Below are 18216 nucleotides of genomic sequence, written 5' to 3'. Positions count from 1 at the left end.
TGCTCCCCCTTAACTTTCTATTTATCAAAATGCAAGAAAGAGAGCGAGATGTCGTCACGCTACTTACTCCGTTAAAGGAGCAGACCGTGTTTTCCCCCCTTATTTCATTTATCCCTACATTTGCATTTGAGCTCCCTAAGAACTCGCAAAACTTTCTAGGTACATCTCTCGTCGTGAATCGCATTCGCGAGACGTATCCCGGTTGCGCACACAGCGACAGCTGATCGCCGCGGATGCATCGCGCCGCGCCGCACAGTGGTGCGGAAGTGGAAAAAACCCAAAATTTTGAAAATAATGTTTTTATGTATCGACTACTATTTTGGGATATCTAATAAATATAGTAGTATCTTACTATAAAAATGTATATTTTATTTATTTGATTTCAGAAAAAAACCTCAATTCGTAGATAGATTTTTATACTCTAACTATTGTCTAATGTCTGTTTAACCGAAATATATCTCATGTATTTCAAATGTGTACATTCTTACTTTATATGTGACATAATTACTTTTCTAAAATTGTTAACGAAAATCCTATTACATAATGATATCTAAAATTTTAAGTTTTTATTTATTTCATTATGTCTATAAAAAATGCTCCACTTTCTTCCAAGCTCCTGATTGTATTTTTTGATAGCAGATGCTATTACTAAACTGTCCTATAAAAATTACGTGCTACTTCTTGCAACTTTAGCTGTACTTAATTATTATTTGACTGCAGTCGCGCGACAGTGATGTTAGAAAGCGCGGCCGCTATCATATCATGCGCACGCTCGCATCATTGTCACGTGTGTCTCTCTCTCTCTCTCTCTCTCTCTCTCTCTCTCTCTCTCTCTCTCTCTCTCTCTCTCTCTCTCTCTCTCTCTATATATATATATATATATATATATATATATATATATATATATATATATATAATATAATTAGTTATTGTTATTTTATTTATATGTTAGATGTCTTAATATTATTCTCTATATGAAGTTTAAATTTCAAGAAAAAATATAAAAAAATTACATACATCATAAAGCATATCGAGAAATTCCAAAGTTATGTTTTTTCCGCATTTCCCATGTACGGTGCACCACTGTGGCGCCGCCGCTCTTGCTCCCTCGCAAGATACTCCACATCGGGTTTCCTGGCCGGCAGTATCGGTCCGGTACCGCCCGCAGCTGCAGCTGCACGACAGCAAACGACATACCGCTTATTCGCGACCGCTCTCGCACGTCAGTCCTTCAACTGCGAAACGAAACGAGCGGCGAATTCCGCGGGTTCTTGAGCGGTCAAGTATCGAGCTGTCTCGCCCCTTTTTTTCGCGTTTCGGAGCCGCGTCGATCGTCGAGTGCATTCCGATCCGTTTGCGACCGCGAGGGATCATCGATCCCCGAGTTTCGCTCGTCGAGAAACGGAAATCGAAATCGTCCGCGCGAAAAGAGACCCGTGTATGTGTGGCGATGAAGGCGTGAAGACGCGTCGGCTTGACGACGAGAAAAGTGTGCAGGAAGCATAATTTATCACAAACCGACAACGCCGCGATTCCGCATCGCTGAGCGGGTCTGCGTTCAGCCTCCTAACAATCGGCCGACTTATAATAAACAGAACAGTCACAGCAGCACGTGCAGTCTTCGGAGCGTTGGTTCCACGCAGCCGTGCGTATAAGTCGGTAAATATTACCTATATACTCGTTTGATCGCTCGGTGACATTTGCCGCAGTATGATTTATTCAGAGCATTCTCGAGGCAGAGCATTCTCGGTTCTCGAAATATTAAATAGATTTTAATTCTTAATAATCTTAAGGTTTTAATTCTTTTCTACTAAAAGTTTTATAAAGCTTATATAAATCGCAAAGATTTAATGAGCATTTAATATCGCGCGAATAGTCATTTCAACAATCCATTGTTCTTGATCTAATTCAATCTCTTGAATAATCCATTTTCAAATAAATCTAATAGAGCTGCTATTTTCAGAAGAGATTTGCAATTAATTAATTGACATTATTGAATGATATACTCTGAAACGCTGACTTTTTTTTAGATTGACACATGATAAACATTATCTACGATGTCACGTTATATTCTGCGCATATAATTTTCTAATATATATTATATTTATCTATGTTGGCGAATGTATTAGGTAATGGGAGATGATTAGTACTCCCAAATATAAATTGGTTACCATACGATTTCCGCGAATATGACTCCATCGCGCTCGCTGTATTGTATAACTTATAAGCCACGTTCAGCAAAATCGCAACTTGCTGAGCTTGTGGAGCTGCGCCGGGAGCTCATGTCGCATCGCAAAACGTTACTTCGATTGAGAACGCAGCACGCGCCGTGATGCAACGCGATTTTGTATAACGATATATAACGAAAACTGAGCCATCGCACGGTGATCGACTGGAGAGATTGTTTCCAGTGATTTAGAGAATGTCGGATTGTAAATCATCTGCAATGTAACATATCAATTCGTTACGTTGAAAAAACTAACAGCTCTTTCGCGACCAAATGCCACTATGAAACTGGTCCACTTTTGACTGAACGATTACGTCGATTCGCAGTTGAGGTCCAGGAGACTTCGAGAAAATTGAAATGCTTTCGAAATTTTACGTACATAAAGTCTTATGAAAGAGATAACGCATCTTGCGAATTATTACATGTTGTTCATGATGCACATTGCATATCACTTGAGATTACATTTAAAAAGACACTTAATCCGCTGTTCATACCTCGAAGACCCGCGAGTCTGAGTTTGCGGAGGTCAAGATGGTCCAACTTCTCATTTCCCCGTGTTGAACTCTGAGGGTGACAACGAATCCCCGATAAATCATGTCTCACTTGAGTAATGGCCCGGGTTGAGAGGTCTCGCGACTTCTCAGATTTTATTTCTGTTTTTGCATGAAAATCGCGGTCATGGCTAATTCCCAGGTCTATTCTTTAGAAGCGAAAAAGGGTAGACACTTAGAAACAGGATATCGTGAATTATTTGTAATAATTCGATAGAGAAAATCTCTGTATCTTAGAAGCGGAAACGACTAAATTACTTGTAATATATGTTTTAATAAGAATTACTTTTTTCTAAACTTCTGCTTATAAAAAGATTAATTTTAGATCCTGTGCTTCTTAGATTTAGATGTGTTTTGCGCAACTCTACAAAGTTATTGCGTGTAACGTGCAATAGATAGTTGGATTTACGCCGGCTTAATAGTGAGATTACTGGCTGGAAATATCAACGGAAATGAGAGATTAATAAATGACAGATGATATCGCGTGTGACGAAATTTAACTAATACCTTCAATCATAAATTCCTCGTATTTCAAGAGAATTTATGATCGCGTGTGAATCGTAGCAAAACTTGATTGCCGTTGAAAATTATCGTTCGCATCCATTTTGGCATTTGCAGAATAAAGCAGCCTTTGGGAAGCAAAGGACCTGATCCCGTTCACACGAGTGCACCTGTTCGGTCTGGAATCCAGTCGCCGAAGCCTACGATCAATGGATCGGATCCAGTCGCGTAAGTTCCTCGAGTCGCATCCGGCATCGTGTATAAATTCCCGATAATCCCACTGCGAAAGATACGCGAAAATTTATGGCTTTCTCGGCATTGCGTCATTTAATATCGATAACATTTAGCGTCGGAATGATTTTCTTTTTCCGACCATCTAACCATCAAATCTCCTTCAATCCCTCGTTTCTTTAGAGGTATTCTTTAATTGACAAACATAATTAATTTTCACACACACACACACACACACACACACACACACACACACACACACACACATTCTCCTTTGTTATTATATACATTTGTATGTTTTTATTTGCGTACATTTTTATCTTTTCCAAAAAATTCATGATCTTTATTTTCACAACATGACATACTTAAATTGATTGTGCATTTTGTTGTTTGCAGGAGGCAAAACTCGGTGTCAAGCAGCATTTATGATTCAAGGGTCTCGGAAGGACATTACGACGTCATCCAACCGAAGGTAAGTGAATTTTGCAATATTATATCATGTTTTAGCGTCGCTGTCTATTTTATGCCCACGAATCTCCGGCTGCTTTCTTTTTTAACAAGACCGTAATATTACGTTTACACACTCGTGCGCTGCGTTATTTAATACGATAGTATGTCATTCGGTTATCACATAACGAGCGTAAATCATGATTATCATGACCATCGACGTACTCCTCTAAATCATACTGTCATTTTATTACCGTGTCTATGGCAGGGTCCGTTGTACCATCGTAAAAAAAATTGCACGTTGACTTGCCACCACGCAGTACAGCGTACAGAACGTACTTTCTATCCGTCTTTCCGTATTTCCTATAGGCTTTGACGTCAAAGCTGTAACACGTTTATAGTGTCGTCCGTAATTCGCCGGAGAAACCGGCCTTCCCACATTTTCCGCGAATCGATCGAGATAGCAGGCACATAAAACCGATCGATATCTCTCTTCACATCTCTTCCGGTGTAATTCAGAGGAGATTTTAAGATTGTTACCGCGCCATTTTTATGCCAAGTAAGAACGTAATGCTCAATATAAAAGACAAATGCGCCGATAAAGCCAACGGAATATATGTACGCTATGTAAACCTATGAGTGGAAACTGCTCAATGTATAATTTAATTTTGTTTAACATATTGAAATTACTGAACATAAATATATCATGCTTCATAAATCTGATTAAACACACATTAAATCAAAAATTCATACTTCGTATACTAACATAGATACGCCAGAAAATAGAAATTTAAGTTTATGATTTAGTATTTTTCTAGCAAATTATATATATTTTTTCTTCATAAATGCACGTTATTGATAAATCATACATTCATTTGTACGATTGTACATCCATACCGTATAATAAAATTTATATAAGTCTTTTATTTTCGCTGATTGGCTCTCTACATTTTTGGCTTAATTCTCTTCGTTATTGATTAGTCTTGGCTAAATCAAGAAATTGTCAATTAAACGGTAATTGCCTCAATTGCCAATTAACTATGGGATAATCTTCCGTATGCCCTTTTGCTGGAGTCGATTGATCTTTCTTCTTATACCTTTCGTTATACATTGCTCATCTGCTCATTTTTTTGAAACGTTCTTTTATATCAGGCACCCCGATGACTTTTTTCAATTAATTAGTAAACCAACTACACATTTATTTTAGTGACTTTTTATTTTTTTATTTTATTGAAAATCTGTATACAATATAGTGTTAAAGTTCTAATACTATATGGTTTATTACGTAAAATTTTCTTTTTATAAAATTTAGAGATTTACGGCACTCGTAATCAATGTTCACATGCAATACGAAATTACGCGTTTCCACGCCGGATAATACAACAATAGTAACTGGCGCGGTGGTAGCCGAAAATTTGCATGTTAATTCCCTTTTCTGTCCTCGACGGCGGAAATGTTACAACGATGAAAAAAATCGAATGGTGGCTCGTTTACCACGAACAGAAGTGACAAATAAACAGGTGATACCAAATGTGTCCGCGAATTTCGGCTATTTAGTTACACAAACGTGCCGTTTGAAGGAAATAATGTTAAACAATGATGACTTATTATTAGTAGTTGGTCTTTATTTATTGCATTCTGTCCTTGCATCATTTCTGGCGTATTTCGCATTTCGTGTCTGCTTAATCCTGACCACATATACAGAGCATGACTGAAAAATTCATATGGAAAGCTGGTTTAGAAATTATTTATACTTAATAATTTTAAACTTTCAACAAGAAAATTTTTGAACCAATTGTCAAACTAAAATAATGCAATATATAAACGAAACATGAGCTTTATGACTTAATTTGGTTTAAACATTCGACATAGATTGACTTATTTTTGTTATTATGGACGTTCTCTTGTTATAATCCCTCTCAAAAGTTCCGCGCGCCGGGCGAGAGACACTGCTGTACGCAGTGCCTCTCTGGAGAGGGAAACTGTTTGCTATGTTGTACGCGCACACATAGCGACGCTCTATCTGTATACGCGCACACTAGCTTACGTCAAATCGTATTTCGTAAAATTACGAAAATCAAGAAAACATCCTTAATTGCGTTGATACAAAAAGACAATATTGACGCGATCTTTTCAAAATCGTATTTTTGTCAACATATTTAGTATTTGTTTCTCCCTGTAAAAAGATAGATTTGACAGAACGATCTCTTTAAGACTTTTTTGATTTATTACGTCTGTCATGAAGAAGGAAATATCGCGTTATGATGCGTTAGCGCAGAGTTCGCTAGTGATGCGCATCATCGTATATCATCGTAAAAAGAAATCCAATTAAATAACTTGTTGCATTCAAACATTTATTAAATGTATGTGTTTTAGGGAGCGAACGCTTCACACTAGAAAAAGCTGATGGCACGCCAAAGTTCTCGAAACCTCACTCCAAGGAAAGAGTAGCGAAGGAACGGGAAAGAGAAGGTGGCGGGAAAGAGAATTTAGCGTTCTTCATAAATGGCTACGAGGAGATGACAAATGTCATGGAGAGAAAAGAAGTTCTCCGGACAGGTATTTATTCGCATGTGTATTCTTCTGAAAAGTTTTTAATATTTTAATGGAGTGCAATTTTTTCAATTTAAAGGATTTATTTATGCAGTTTTTTTTATTTTAAAAATTTCTTTTGAGTTTCATACATGAACTTCAAGATTATCGATTTTTTCGTGCATAAAAGTTAAGTCATATTGCTTCTTCTTATATCATAAATTGCAAATTAATTCTTAAATTTTTTAAATTAAAAATTTCCCATTAGTAATACAAGTATCCATCTTAGCATGTATTATTAATGATTTTCAGAGATTTCTCTGAATTCGTGGGCGTATCTGTGAAGGAGTTGGTAAAAGCGATGGGAGAGAGCCGCGCAAATGGCAATGGAGCGACACCGCCAGAAACTCCGCGGCGAATGTCAAGAAGTTCTTCGCCAAAGAATTCCCAAGGTGGGTCATCAAGATTTCATAGCCCTTCTTCCAGTCCAGTCCCAATACCCGGTACGTATGTGTTACTTGCATTGCGTTGAATACGTGTGATCATCATTTCTCTATCAAACTGATTTATTTCTATAATTCATTTCTAACATTATACGTCCGTGTGTGTACTTTTGTATAATTTGGCATTACAATCGCTTTGAAAATGAAATTATTTCAGAAGCTGTGAGAACGGATGCTGATACTTGTAAGATAATATTTTATGTATTCATGTATTTTTTCTCTATTGTGTATTAGAATAAAGACATAATATTTGATATAGTAATATTATAATAAAATATACGATAGATAATAGAACAATTTTAGACAATTATATTAACTATGATATTGAATACGCTCTATATGGATTAGTTAAAACAAATTAGTCATGTTGATCTTAGCTGGGTCCAGTCGACAGCCAGCTGTTTCTGACAATTGCCTCTTCTCTCCTGCTGCTAACGCACCAGGTACTCGCTGCTATCCTATTGAATTACTGCATTAGAGTTGTAAGATATCGAATAGTGCACAATTTCTGTATCTTCGGAGATTTATTGTAATTATCACCATTTACTTTACATATCGATCTGCAAAATACCGATGGATCATCCGACGTTGTCCGAACAATTGGCAACTGTGAAGGAGCTCTACGAAGACGTACGAAGGAAGGCGTTAATGCGCTTGGAATACGAAGGCTTGCACAAGTAATATCTTCTCGTCAATACTTGATATATAACTGTCATCGACGTGATATATAACTGTATTGAAATTATTTCGTTTTTCCGCAGGGCCGAAGGAGCTTTCGCATCTGGCGGTCGTTATCAAGACCCCGCTGCTTACGCGATGGAACGGTATGCGTATTACGTGTGTTACAAGTGTCAGAAGGCTTACTTATACGGTGGCGAGGCGCGCTGCGACGCACAGGTCGGTGGAGAATCGTTCGATCCTGCCGAACTAGTATGCGGCGGTTGTAGCGACAAGGGCACAGATGTGCCCGAAACACGGGGCAGACTTCCTCGAGTATAAATGCCGATATTGCTGTTCAGTGGCGGTATTCTTCTGCTTCGGAACCACGCACTTCTGCAAGCCCTGCCACGATGACTTTCAGTGTGTTACTACTATTCCGAAGAGTGAGCTGCCTATATATGTGTCCCGCTGGTACGTAAAATACGCTTTTCTGACTCTCATAACGGTAATTATTTTCCAAACGTATAACACTGATTTTTTTTCGAAGGTTCCAAGGCTAAGCAACTGGAAAGGGACGAATGTCCACTGCATGTGAAACATCCACCGACTGGAGAAGAGTTCGCTCTAGGTTGCGGCATTTGCCGCAACGCGCACACGTACTATAAGTTTCCAGTGCTGTTTTGTGATTTTTTATAAAATTTGGAATTGACGCAAATTACAGTAAGATGTATATATTAGAAAGAAACGCATCCGCCGTAAATTTAGTAATTTAGCTATAACACAAGAATTTTTTTTTACAAACAAACTATCTTTCAAAATACATATATATAAGTTAAATTAACGTAATCTTGGTTTCTCTTCATATGATATGTAAGAAGAATTGTATATGTAAATACTTGAAGTGTTAAGTTGTTAGATGTAATATGTAGTCATTATTAAGTGAAAATTTTACAAGTCAAAATCAGTAGAAGGAATAAATTCCACAGTTCAATTCTTCGTGCATTGTTTTGATACCACTGAGCGAATAATGCTGAAACAAAACGAAAAATTCCTATTCTCAAGATACACTTTGCACTTTTTATTGAATAATATTTGAAAAATTATTTAATAAATATTTATTTTAAACTAACCTCTGTCGTTGCGACTTGTGATCCAACCAATTACAGGCTGCATCTCATTTTGTCGTTTCAACCATGCATTCAAAGGCTCAAAATATTTGAGCATGGCACCAGCGTCTATTCTATTCGTTCTACCTCTTGTCATTTGTCTGACAACATCTTGCCACGGTCTAGAAGCTCCCGTCGACAGAACATCTCTGTAAATATGGAAATCTCGTTTTACTAATGAGACATTGAGGTTATTATTAGTAATTGATATTTTATTGGTGTTTTTGTAAGCTTTACATACGATAATAGTCGACCTGCTTCTCGTGATCTGTAAAGATCGCAGGTGTGCAATTCGCCAGTGTGACCAGAAATTTCACACAGGGACTGGAACAATTGAAACTGTAATACAGTGCTTACAAAATACCTAAAAAAAAAGAGATATATAAAAGTAATATACTTTTATATGTATAAGTACTGTCTCTATAATAATATATTAATATGTTTCTACTTGGCATAAGGACTATCTGCTGGGATATGATACTTCGCTGCTGGATCGAAATTTCTTTCCGATCTGGGTACGGGTGGAATAATGCCTTGATATTGCAACCTTAATTCCCACCAACGTGCTGTCATATCTTCTACGCCATCGCTGAAGACGCGCCACCTCCACTTTTTGAAAAAATAAATACGTGTAATTTTTATGACTATTTAGTCTTACATATATAACGATAATATTTTTATATCTTAAAAAGATAATTTATAAATGAATAGTATAAGTAATAAGTGTCTATTATACGTTGAAAATATTTATTATAATAGGTAATTTTCGCGTATAATATGTCCATTATATGCTGAAATTACCTATTACAATAGGTAATTCCCGCGTATAATAGACACTTATTACTTATATTATTTATTTATTAATTATTTAATTGTTTGTCATTACTTACCTGATCGACTATATAAGCAAACGGCATATAAGCCACTTTGCGAAGAGCCATTAGCATGAGAAAATTTATACTACTATCGTAATCGTCCGTTAAATTATTATGCAGTCCAATTTTATGTAAGTGTTGATGAGTAAAAATGGATAAACCAATTGCATCGCTAACAGCTTCATGGAATCCTAATTAAAAAATTATTATTAATAGAACATATAATTCCGTAAAACATGTGAACACTTGAATATATATAAACAAGATATACCTGGAATCGCCTCGTTTCGGAATAGCAATGGATGATCCTTGTATTGTAAATAATATTGCAAATGCGCCATTTCATAATGCGTAGACAGTAGATCTTCCATTGTAACTCTGGTACACTGTTTTATTCTGCAATTATATTATTAAAAAACACAATTTGGGGGAGAACTTTGCCATTAGATATAATATAGAAGAGAATATATTGTGGAAAATTAAATGAAGATTAAAAATCAATTTTTTTGCCATGTGACAATAATAAATAAAGTCACCTGTAATCAATTTTATTACAAAAATCCCATGCACTAGGAGTGCACTTAATTTCTCTATCAATGGGTTTTTCAAATATGGAGAATTTCCAGAATTCCGGTGGCATCGGTTTCATTCCAAGCGAAGTGAAGAATTCTTCCGCTATTTGGAACATCCTTTTTACATTAACAAAAAGATCCTTTTAAAAAATTATTTCTATTTTATAAATTTACACATAACTATATTGTACAATCAGGAATATACCTCATTGGAGTTATACCCTGAATCATCATATCCAAAGTTACATCGAGTTTTCTGCTTGCGGGAAATGGTTGCACTAATTCATAGAGATTTTCCCAATTTTGAGCCCACATGTCCCCTAAAACATGCGCCGGTAAAGGTCCATCCTCTCGTATTCTGTCACCGTATCTTTCAATCAGTTTTAATCGCACGTAAGTAAAAAGATTCTTGTAGAGCGGAGTTATGGCTGACATTATCTCCGCTATATTTTGCTGGAAATATTCATCTTCAAACAATTCTCTCATCTGGTCGCCAGCATCGGCGAAACCTTTCACAAGAAATGCGTTTTATTAGCTTCAATTATATTGAAAAAAATATTATGTTTTAAATATTTTTATGTAGCAAAATAGAATGCCACATTTAGAATCAAAGCTTTTCGTACCGTTTAATTTAGCTGCTCGATTTGCCAATTGAACATATCTTAAATATTTATTTTGAAGTTGTGGACCAATGGCTTCGTGCCAAGCATGCCAATAATGTAATAATTCGTCGTAGTCTTTTGACTGTGCCATTATTTTATTTATATCTAAAAATAATTTATACATATATGAAAACACGTATATACACAATTTCTTTTATATGCATTTATTTTTGTATTTAACAAATTAAATTAATTGACTAACCGTGATCCAGACTCAAATTACATTCGCCATCAATTTGATTGTACGAACATACTCTGGCTTTAACATAAGTCTCTTTCATTTCCGCTATTAAACGGTGTATCTGGAATTTAGATATAACTATCGATACGTAAATGAATATAATAATTGGATCACTGATTGCATTTATTTAATAACATTTATCTTTTAAATATTTAATAATACTTAAACAATTTTAATTATGTTTATGTAATGATTAAAGGATTACAAATTAATATTAAGTTTGTTATAAGACATTTTTATCCACCTCATTTAACTTATCATCAGTCAAAGAACTTCGACCTTTCGTAGCAATCATTTTAAGTTCTCTTCTTGCTAAAGGATCTGGTATCCGACTCCAAGCAAATGTGATTGCTTTCCGCCAGGAAGATCTTTCAAATTTTAATTTTAATGTTTGTTCGTCTATCTGGTAATCACATCACAGGTTATATAAAAGATTTCTAAAGTATTATATAGGGGAGACCGGGGCCTAACCGTCAGTTTTTTTTTCGGTGCCGATTTTTAACAAGAAAATAAATAATTTTAGTTAAATGTGGTATACCACTGTAAAGAGTGAACCTTTAGCTACAAAATTTATATAGGAAATTTTTATTTACGTCGCTTTGTTTAACCGGTATAGAGCAAAAACGACAACGGTGGAAAAATTGAAATCTCAAAAATGCCGGGGTTTAACCGTCACACTGCATTTTCAATACATATACGTACATCTAATCCTGAAAAATGATAGGATACATCTTAATAATTGTTTTTTAAGAGAAAAATATAAAAATTTATTTAAAATTTTTATGCGAAACGTTATTAAAAAATAGTTACGAGGGTTCCTCTTTCCGCAGAAGTTACTCGCCCGACTTGTTTCACTCCTCGACGTCCGATGACTCTATTCGGTGTCTGAACGGTTGTAATTCCCGTCTCATCTATATTCCATATGCAGTGAGCCTGGAAATGCCCGGATTTAAGATATTTATATTACATTATTTTCTATTAATTAAAAAGTTTGTTACACCATTTTCTGGTGGTTTGTATCAGTAACGTTGGTTGCAAAGTTCCATTGGGCTATCGTCACCCTTGTGCACATTAATGAAGCTGCGCTATCATATTCTCTGAGGAATAAAAGAGCATCTCCTAAATTCATGTTGAGGCCCTTTAAACAATATATGAAAAAAGAATATTTAAAAATTAATGCCTGGAGATTTGCTGGAATTGTTAGTAATATCAGATAATTGAACAAAGCATGTATTTTGTTTAATATACAAAAATTAAGAACAGTTAAATAAATAAAGCCTATTAATCTATGTATTAAATATATAGGGCCGGTTTTTTCAACCTGTTGGTAAATTAAAACCAATAGTTAAATTATCTATATGTCTTTGTTTTTTTTTTAATTAGACAAAAATAGACATATGATTTAACTATTTGTTAGCTTACCAATAGGTTGGAACAACCGGCCTCTAGTGTAATATGCAGTGCCAATAATAATATCAAAATAATATCAAATATACCAATGTATGTAATGTTAACTAATGTATCTCGGAATGAGAGCTATGATTTTCCGAGCATGATCGAAAATCTAACTACGAAGAAATTGTGAATTGATTTACAGTCTTACCTCCAAATATTTTCCATATGTCTCTCCATGCAAAAGAATGATGAAGAAAGCAATGAGATTACGAATTCCTACTAGCGTCATTCTTCGTGGTAAATTCATCGTTGCATCAATAATTGACGTAACAATTCTCGTTGTGCACATTTTAAGATGTTTTTCATTCTCAAGAAGAGTCTTATATAATTTGTCACAATTCAAACAAATAAGCACAATAATGATTTAAAAAAGTATGCGTGAACAATTACATACTTAGATGTATTATTTATAGATATATTATTTATATTATTATTTGAAGTTTTTAATTACATCAATATTCTGACACTAATCGCTTCACATTTAAGTTGCATAACAAAAGAATAATATTTCTCGTAATATAAGTTACATAATACAAAAGTTTACGCTGTCCTTAGTCAAACTCATTGTCAGATAATATCACGTGTCAAAAATTCGAAAAAAGTTGAACTGTTATAAGCGACATCCTACTGTGCAATGTTTTTTTAAATTTATAGACTTTAGTACGACAATCGATCAGTTGTTCGACAACTGAAAGAACCAAGGTTCGATGCTGTTGTCGCGGCAAAACTGAATCGTGGCAGAAAGAGAGATGGGTCTTTCCGGGTTGGATATTCTACGGGTAAAAAGAGGAAGGGACAGGCACTATCGGTGCGTGAAGCGTAACTACCTAACGCATCGTAGCACACGCCAAAATCTTTCTACATCGCTTTAACTTCGTAATTGCTCGGTTAAATATGTGTCACAATAATTAATTCATAAAAATCTTCAATGTTTTTGTATATATCTAGCTATATATCTGCCGTATAAAAATATTGCTAGTTTTAATATCACTACCTTTATCTTTACAAAGAATTTATTAAAATTCATTAAAATGTTCATTAAAACTACGATAGAAGTACACAACACGATAAAGTTAATTAATGGAAATTAATCACTTTCCATGTACGTATAACCATATGTACTTCTATGTTTTTATAAGATGACATTTTAATGACGCAACATGACATTGCAGAAGATTCTTACGTCAAAACTTTTTGTTGCATATTGTGTATATTTATAATTTTTTTAATGACACAAATTTTAACAAAATTAGATAAAATATTCTCAATAAATATATTAGGAATAACTGAATTTATATAAATCTTAAATATTATATTGCTGAATAAAATTCTTTTCTCTGAATGAAAATCGATGCAGCAAATGTCTTCAATTTTATATTCTTATAAAATTCAAATGCAGGTGGATAAATGTTAACTTTAGCTGTTAAATATATTTATATAATTTAATATTTATTTATAAATTTAAATCTATTAAATAAAATTGGAAGATATACTGCGATCTCTTAAGTGTAAGTTCGTTGAAAAGAGTTTGACTTATATGCTGCTCGTAAGCAACTGCTCGGAGTATTTCCTATAACGGTATAAATCTATTTTCTACGGTAGAAAAGAGTAAAGAGACACATTGTATCTTCTTCATTTTATATAATTGTGTCCACTATTCTATGCACACACACAATTTGGATTGTCTCAATACAATAGCGTATAGATATTTTGACTCTTTCCTGAAAACAGAAAAGATTCTAAGAACAAAGATTAGCAAAACTACATTTGTCAAATAAGCTAGAATATTATCTTAATTTATTAAACATTTTCTTAATTACATAAATATATTACTATTATGCTTAAGATATATCTTGTAATTGTTTTCGGGACTTGAGCGTTATTCGCTGAATCTCTCTTTGCCTGCTTAATTGCTTGTGGATTCTTTGTAATTCCTGTAGTTTCATACGCATTTTAATAGAATCTATGACACTCGGGACCTGCATTTATGACATTTTGCGTAAATAACGAGATTACAAATCTTTTTTAAATCTTATACCTTTAATCTTTTTGTGTAAAAAATTAAATATTGTTTTAGGAAAAGAAAGTCTTCCTAAGTAACGTATTCAAACTTAATACATTAAGTTGCAAACAAAAAATATGAAAGAATATTACTTCAAAGTTCTTTATTAACTCCATCATCGACTTAAGCTGTTTATCCGCTTTCTCTATTTCAATCTTTGTAGCAATTTGTTCTGATTGCAAGTTTATGATCTCCTGTCTTTTGGAAACAATTTTGTTCTTCATTTCATTCATAATCAACATCAAGCCCTCCACTTTTTCCTTATGTTTGCTCAATGCAATGCTATAGTGGCCTGTATCAAATTCAACATTCAAAAAATTCAATTCAATTTATATACTGAAAAAATAAGTATCTATTCCTTACCCACGATTCTCTTCATTTCGAGGAGATACTGAGTTTTCTCGTCAATTTTTCGTATGCAAACCTTATTTTCTATGTTCAATTGTTCGAAATCTATGGCGCGTAAAGCCTCGCCCAGTTCTTTTCTCTGCTTCAACTGCAACTTGACTTTTCTTATCTGACACTTTATGGTAGTCATCTTCAATCTGATTTGTTCCACCATGATGTCGACTACTTTTAACCGTTCTTCTACAAATCTACACGATAAAATTGAGTCTTTCGTGTCTATATCAGATCTAATTGTGAATGATTATTACGTAACACCTGATAAACTTTTCAGCCGGTATTTTCCCTGTAATGCTATCTATGCCTTTCTGTACAACGTTTTCTTCAAATTCTTCCCTAGTTCTACAAGTTTCGCGAGTACTAATTTGATTTTCTTCCATTCGCGCTCGTAAATATATTTTTTTCTTCGTCGATGTCTGTTCGAATTTTTCTAATCTCTTCTGTAATTCGCGAATTTCGGTATTTGCCATTTCGATACGATGCATATACGTGATTCTACGGTTTGCAAGACATATTGTAATTGTAACTAAAGAAACTGTAAAAGAAGTTATAGCGTCTAGCGGACGGACTTCGTTCCTCCTGTTGGTGCTCTGGCTGTTAAAAGACTTGGCGTGACGTGTCGACTTCCGGATCGCACGCTGGCGATGCTCACTGAATCTCTGTCGCGAACATTTACAAGACTTCCGGTTACACTTATAACGGGTGATGTGCGAGAGTGTTGAGGCGCGATTTTTTGTACGCGCTTAGCGGTTTCTAAGATTTGTGCTATTGCTAGATAGGATATATTAAAAGTTACATATAATGTTAATCTGCGAGAAGAGCCATCTAAAATGGGAATATGAGAATTTCAGAAAAACTTAGAATGAATATAAATTAAATAAAAAGAATACTTTGAAGACTTTCAGGATCTCGACGCGCGAGGTATCGTTCAAAAATGTCATTTTCTAACCTCAGGAATAGATTCGAATAAACAATATCTTCAAGTGCTTGTCGTAATTCCGTTTCTGTCATATCTAGAGATTAATGAAAAGCTTTAGTGATTTTTAAGATATAATTAAGTTTAGATTTCTTTACCTTCATAATAACAGAAATCATCTTGTTTAGGAGTTAAAACTAGAGATCCGATGCTGAAGGCACTGCTTTGTTGCCGTGACATATTTGGTCTTCAAATTTAATCTTTAGATATAGTAATCTCTTTAGATTATTTAAAATTTGACATTTTATTAAAAGTATCTAACATTACATAATACATGTATTTAAACGATTCAACTATGCCTGCGGTTAGTTTCACGCTCACAGCGCTGAAAGCATCGTTCTATCTTCGTTTGATATTCGATATGCAACGAAAACAGAAGATGCTTACAGTGCTGTGAGCGTGAATCGGACCATAGCTTTTATGTCAATAAGGATATAAACTCCAGCTATCTTCAGGTATTATTCTTTAACAATGGAATACATTTTTGTGTAAATTAAAGTAATTAAATTTACAATACATTGGATTCAGGGATTTTTATTTTACACTCATAGTTTAAAAAATGTACACAAAGTTACATGGCACATTTGATAGTAATGTGATTAAATTTAATTTTATACAATAATAACATTTTAAAAATATTGTGTTTCACACTTGTGTAGCCATTTATTGATGCATAATTTTAGGAAAAACGTCATACTCTACAGCTAAAATTAAAGCGAAAAAAAAAAAATGTAAAACTAAAAAGCAAACGTAGGTTAATCAATATTAATCGAACTTTCCGCGACAGACAAGATGAACTATTGCTATGCCGGTCTCTTACAAAAGTTACTAAGTTATCAAGAATCACACGATTTTCAATAGATTAAGCTATATTCATCTGTGGCACTTGTAATACCGCCCACACTGCACCGTGGGTGATGCGCTCGGTCCTAAAACGGACCATATCTCGAAAACTAAAAGTCTGTCCATCTTGAGCCTGGAATCATTTTAAAGGGAAAGAATCCTACTTTTTTGAGATTTTTAAGAAGAAAATCGAAGGTGCCCAAATTTGAGAAAAAACGATTTTTTATCTTTACCTTAAGGAGGTTCGATCATTACTTGTGAGTCAAAAATGCGACTGAAATAAATGTCATTACAGCGATCCCGAATTATATGCAATATTAATATAATGAATTGTGGATGCTACTTACGTGCTATATTCTTCGTCAATTATTAATGTATAGAATATTAATAAATATATGTCGGGGTATGAGAGCGTCAACGACCGGGAATCGCTTATTCTAACGTCGGAACCTGAACTTTGTGACGATAAAGCTTTCAATCCACACGGTAAAGTCCGATTTTTAAAGTCTTTACACAATCCTTGATGTTTCATCTATCAAATGCTAGTTTTTCAAAGTCCTAACTAAGATGGCTAAGTGTGTACTAAACCAGATAATCTACCTCTGCGATTTTCTCCATAAGGATATAGGCTAAAAGTGGTCCACTTCTGAATAATATTACAAAAAAACTATACGGTCAATATTGCTCAAGTTTTGCGATTATTTGTGTAATGTGTTTATGTAAATCATATAAAAAAATTAAAGCTCTAAGTTATCTTTCGAGTAATAAAAGGCTTTATTGTTACAAAGTACTTTTACCTCGCGGATTGACAGACTTGGCAACGCCGCGCCGCAGCGCAACAGCTGATGCGAATCCAACCTCATTTTGCCTGACACCTATTTCTACGTGAATTCTTGTAGAGTTTTAGTACATCAAATTCCGGAAAATTGCAATAAGACAGTAATTCAGGGAAATTACAATTTTATAACTATTATTATTTTTATTTAATGCAATGGGACAGTAATTCAGGGAAATGACATTTTTAGAACTATTATTATTTTTATTTAATGCAATGGGACAGTAATTCAGGGAAATGACATTTTTAGAACTATTATTATTTTTATTTAATGCAATGGGACAGTAATTCAGGGAAATTACATTTTTATAACTACTATTATTTTTTATTTAGCAGATAACATATACGCTAATCTTGACGATTCTTCTATTTTTGACGTGTTGACTTGATATATCCTCTGACATAGCTGGCAAGTGATGTAAAGATGCTGGCAAGTCCAATACGATCCTCTTTCGTTACATGCCGCAGCGAT

General features: G+C 34.4%; 2 protein-coding genes and 1 pseudogene across 9 annotated transcripts; 1 reads left to right on the top strand and 2 right to left on the bottom strand.

Annotated features, from left to right (window-relative positions):
• The first annotated feature begins 1138 nt into the window (after positions 1-1138).
• Positions 1139-8781, top strand: LOC139777412 (E3 ubiquitin-protein ligase MYCBP2-like). Of its 8 annotated transcripts, none has more exons than XM_071714827.1 (10): positions 1139-1659; positions 3397-3507; positions 3907-3982; positions 6334-6516; positions 6802-6941; positions 7153-7176; positions 7370-7435; positions 7608-7669; positions 7754-8123; positions 8200-8781. In XM_071714827.1, the coding sequence occupies exons 6-9, from the start codon at positions 7165-7167 to the stop codon at positions 7989-7991; spliced, it is 378 nt and encodes a 125-aa protein (XP_071570928.1). In that variant the 5' UTR covers positions 1139-1659; positions 3397-3507; positions 3907-3982; positions 6334-6516; positions 6802-6941; positions 7153-7164; the 3' UTR covers positions 7992-8123; positions 8200-8781. The 8 variants fall into 8 exon arrangements, with proteins under 8 accessions (XP_071570928.1, XP_071570924.1, XP_071570929.1 ...); XM_071714823.1 differs by having other exon boundaries at positions 7370-7474; XM_071714828.1 differs by having other exon boundaries at positions 7150-7176.
• Positions 8588-12870, bottom strand: LOC139777411 (angiotensin-converting enzyme-like; annotated as a pseudogene).
• A 1594-nt stretch (positions 12871-14464) lies between these two features.
• On the bottom strand, positions 14465-16246 carry LOC139777423 (cilia- and flagella-associated protein 263). The gene is made up of 6 exons (XM_071714842.1): positions 16165-16246; positions 15981-16103; positions 15660-15861; positions 15049-15281; positions 14778-14977; positions 14465-14602 (listed from the first exon to the last, which is right to left on the bottom strand). The coding sequence occupies exons 1-6, from the start codon at positions 16244-16246 to the stop codon at positions 14465-14467; spliced, it is 978 nt and encodes a 325-aa protein (XP_071570943.1).
• Between the last annotated feature and the right edge of the window lie 1970 nt (positions 16247-18216).

The sequence above is a fragment of the Temnothorax nylanderi genome, unplaced genomic scaffold (assembly GCF_030848795.1).
Source record: "Temnothorax nylanderi isolate EJ_2023f unplaced genomic scaffold, tnyl_v1.0 TNYL_tig0147_pilon, whole genome shotgun sequence".
In the NCBI taxonomy this organism is placed as follows: Eukaryota; Metazoa; Arthropoda; class Insecta; order Hymenoptera; family Formicidae; genus Temnothorax; species Temnothorax nylanderi.
This window is presented reverse-complemented; position numbering and strand designations above follow the sequence as displayed.

Coding starts and splice junctions, on each gene's coding strand:
- LOC139777412 (XM_071714821.1), top strand. CDS start 6,870: ATGGCAATGGAGCGACACCGCCAGAAACTCCGCGGCGAATGTCAAGAA. Junction 6,993..7,369: donor CAGTCCAGTCCCAATACCCG/GTACGTATGTGT, acceptor TGTTGATCTTAG/CTGGGTCCAGTCGACAGCCA. Junction 7,475..7,607: donor TGAATTACTGCATTAGAGTT/GTAAGATATCGA, acceptor GCAACTGTGAAG/GAGCTCTACGAAGACGTACG.
- LOC139777423 (XM_071714842.1), bottom strand. CDS start 16,246: ATGTCACGGCAACAAAGCAGTGCCTTCAGCATCGGATCTCTAGTTTTA. Junction 16,104..16,164: donor TGATTTCTGTTATTATGAAG/GTAAAGAAATCT, acceptor ATTAATCTCTAG/ATATGACAGAAACGGAATTA. Junction 15,282..15,659: donor GCACCAACAGGAGGAACGAA/GTCCGTCCGCTA, acceptor TTTATCGTGTAG/ATTTGTAGAAGAACGGTTAA.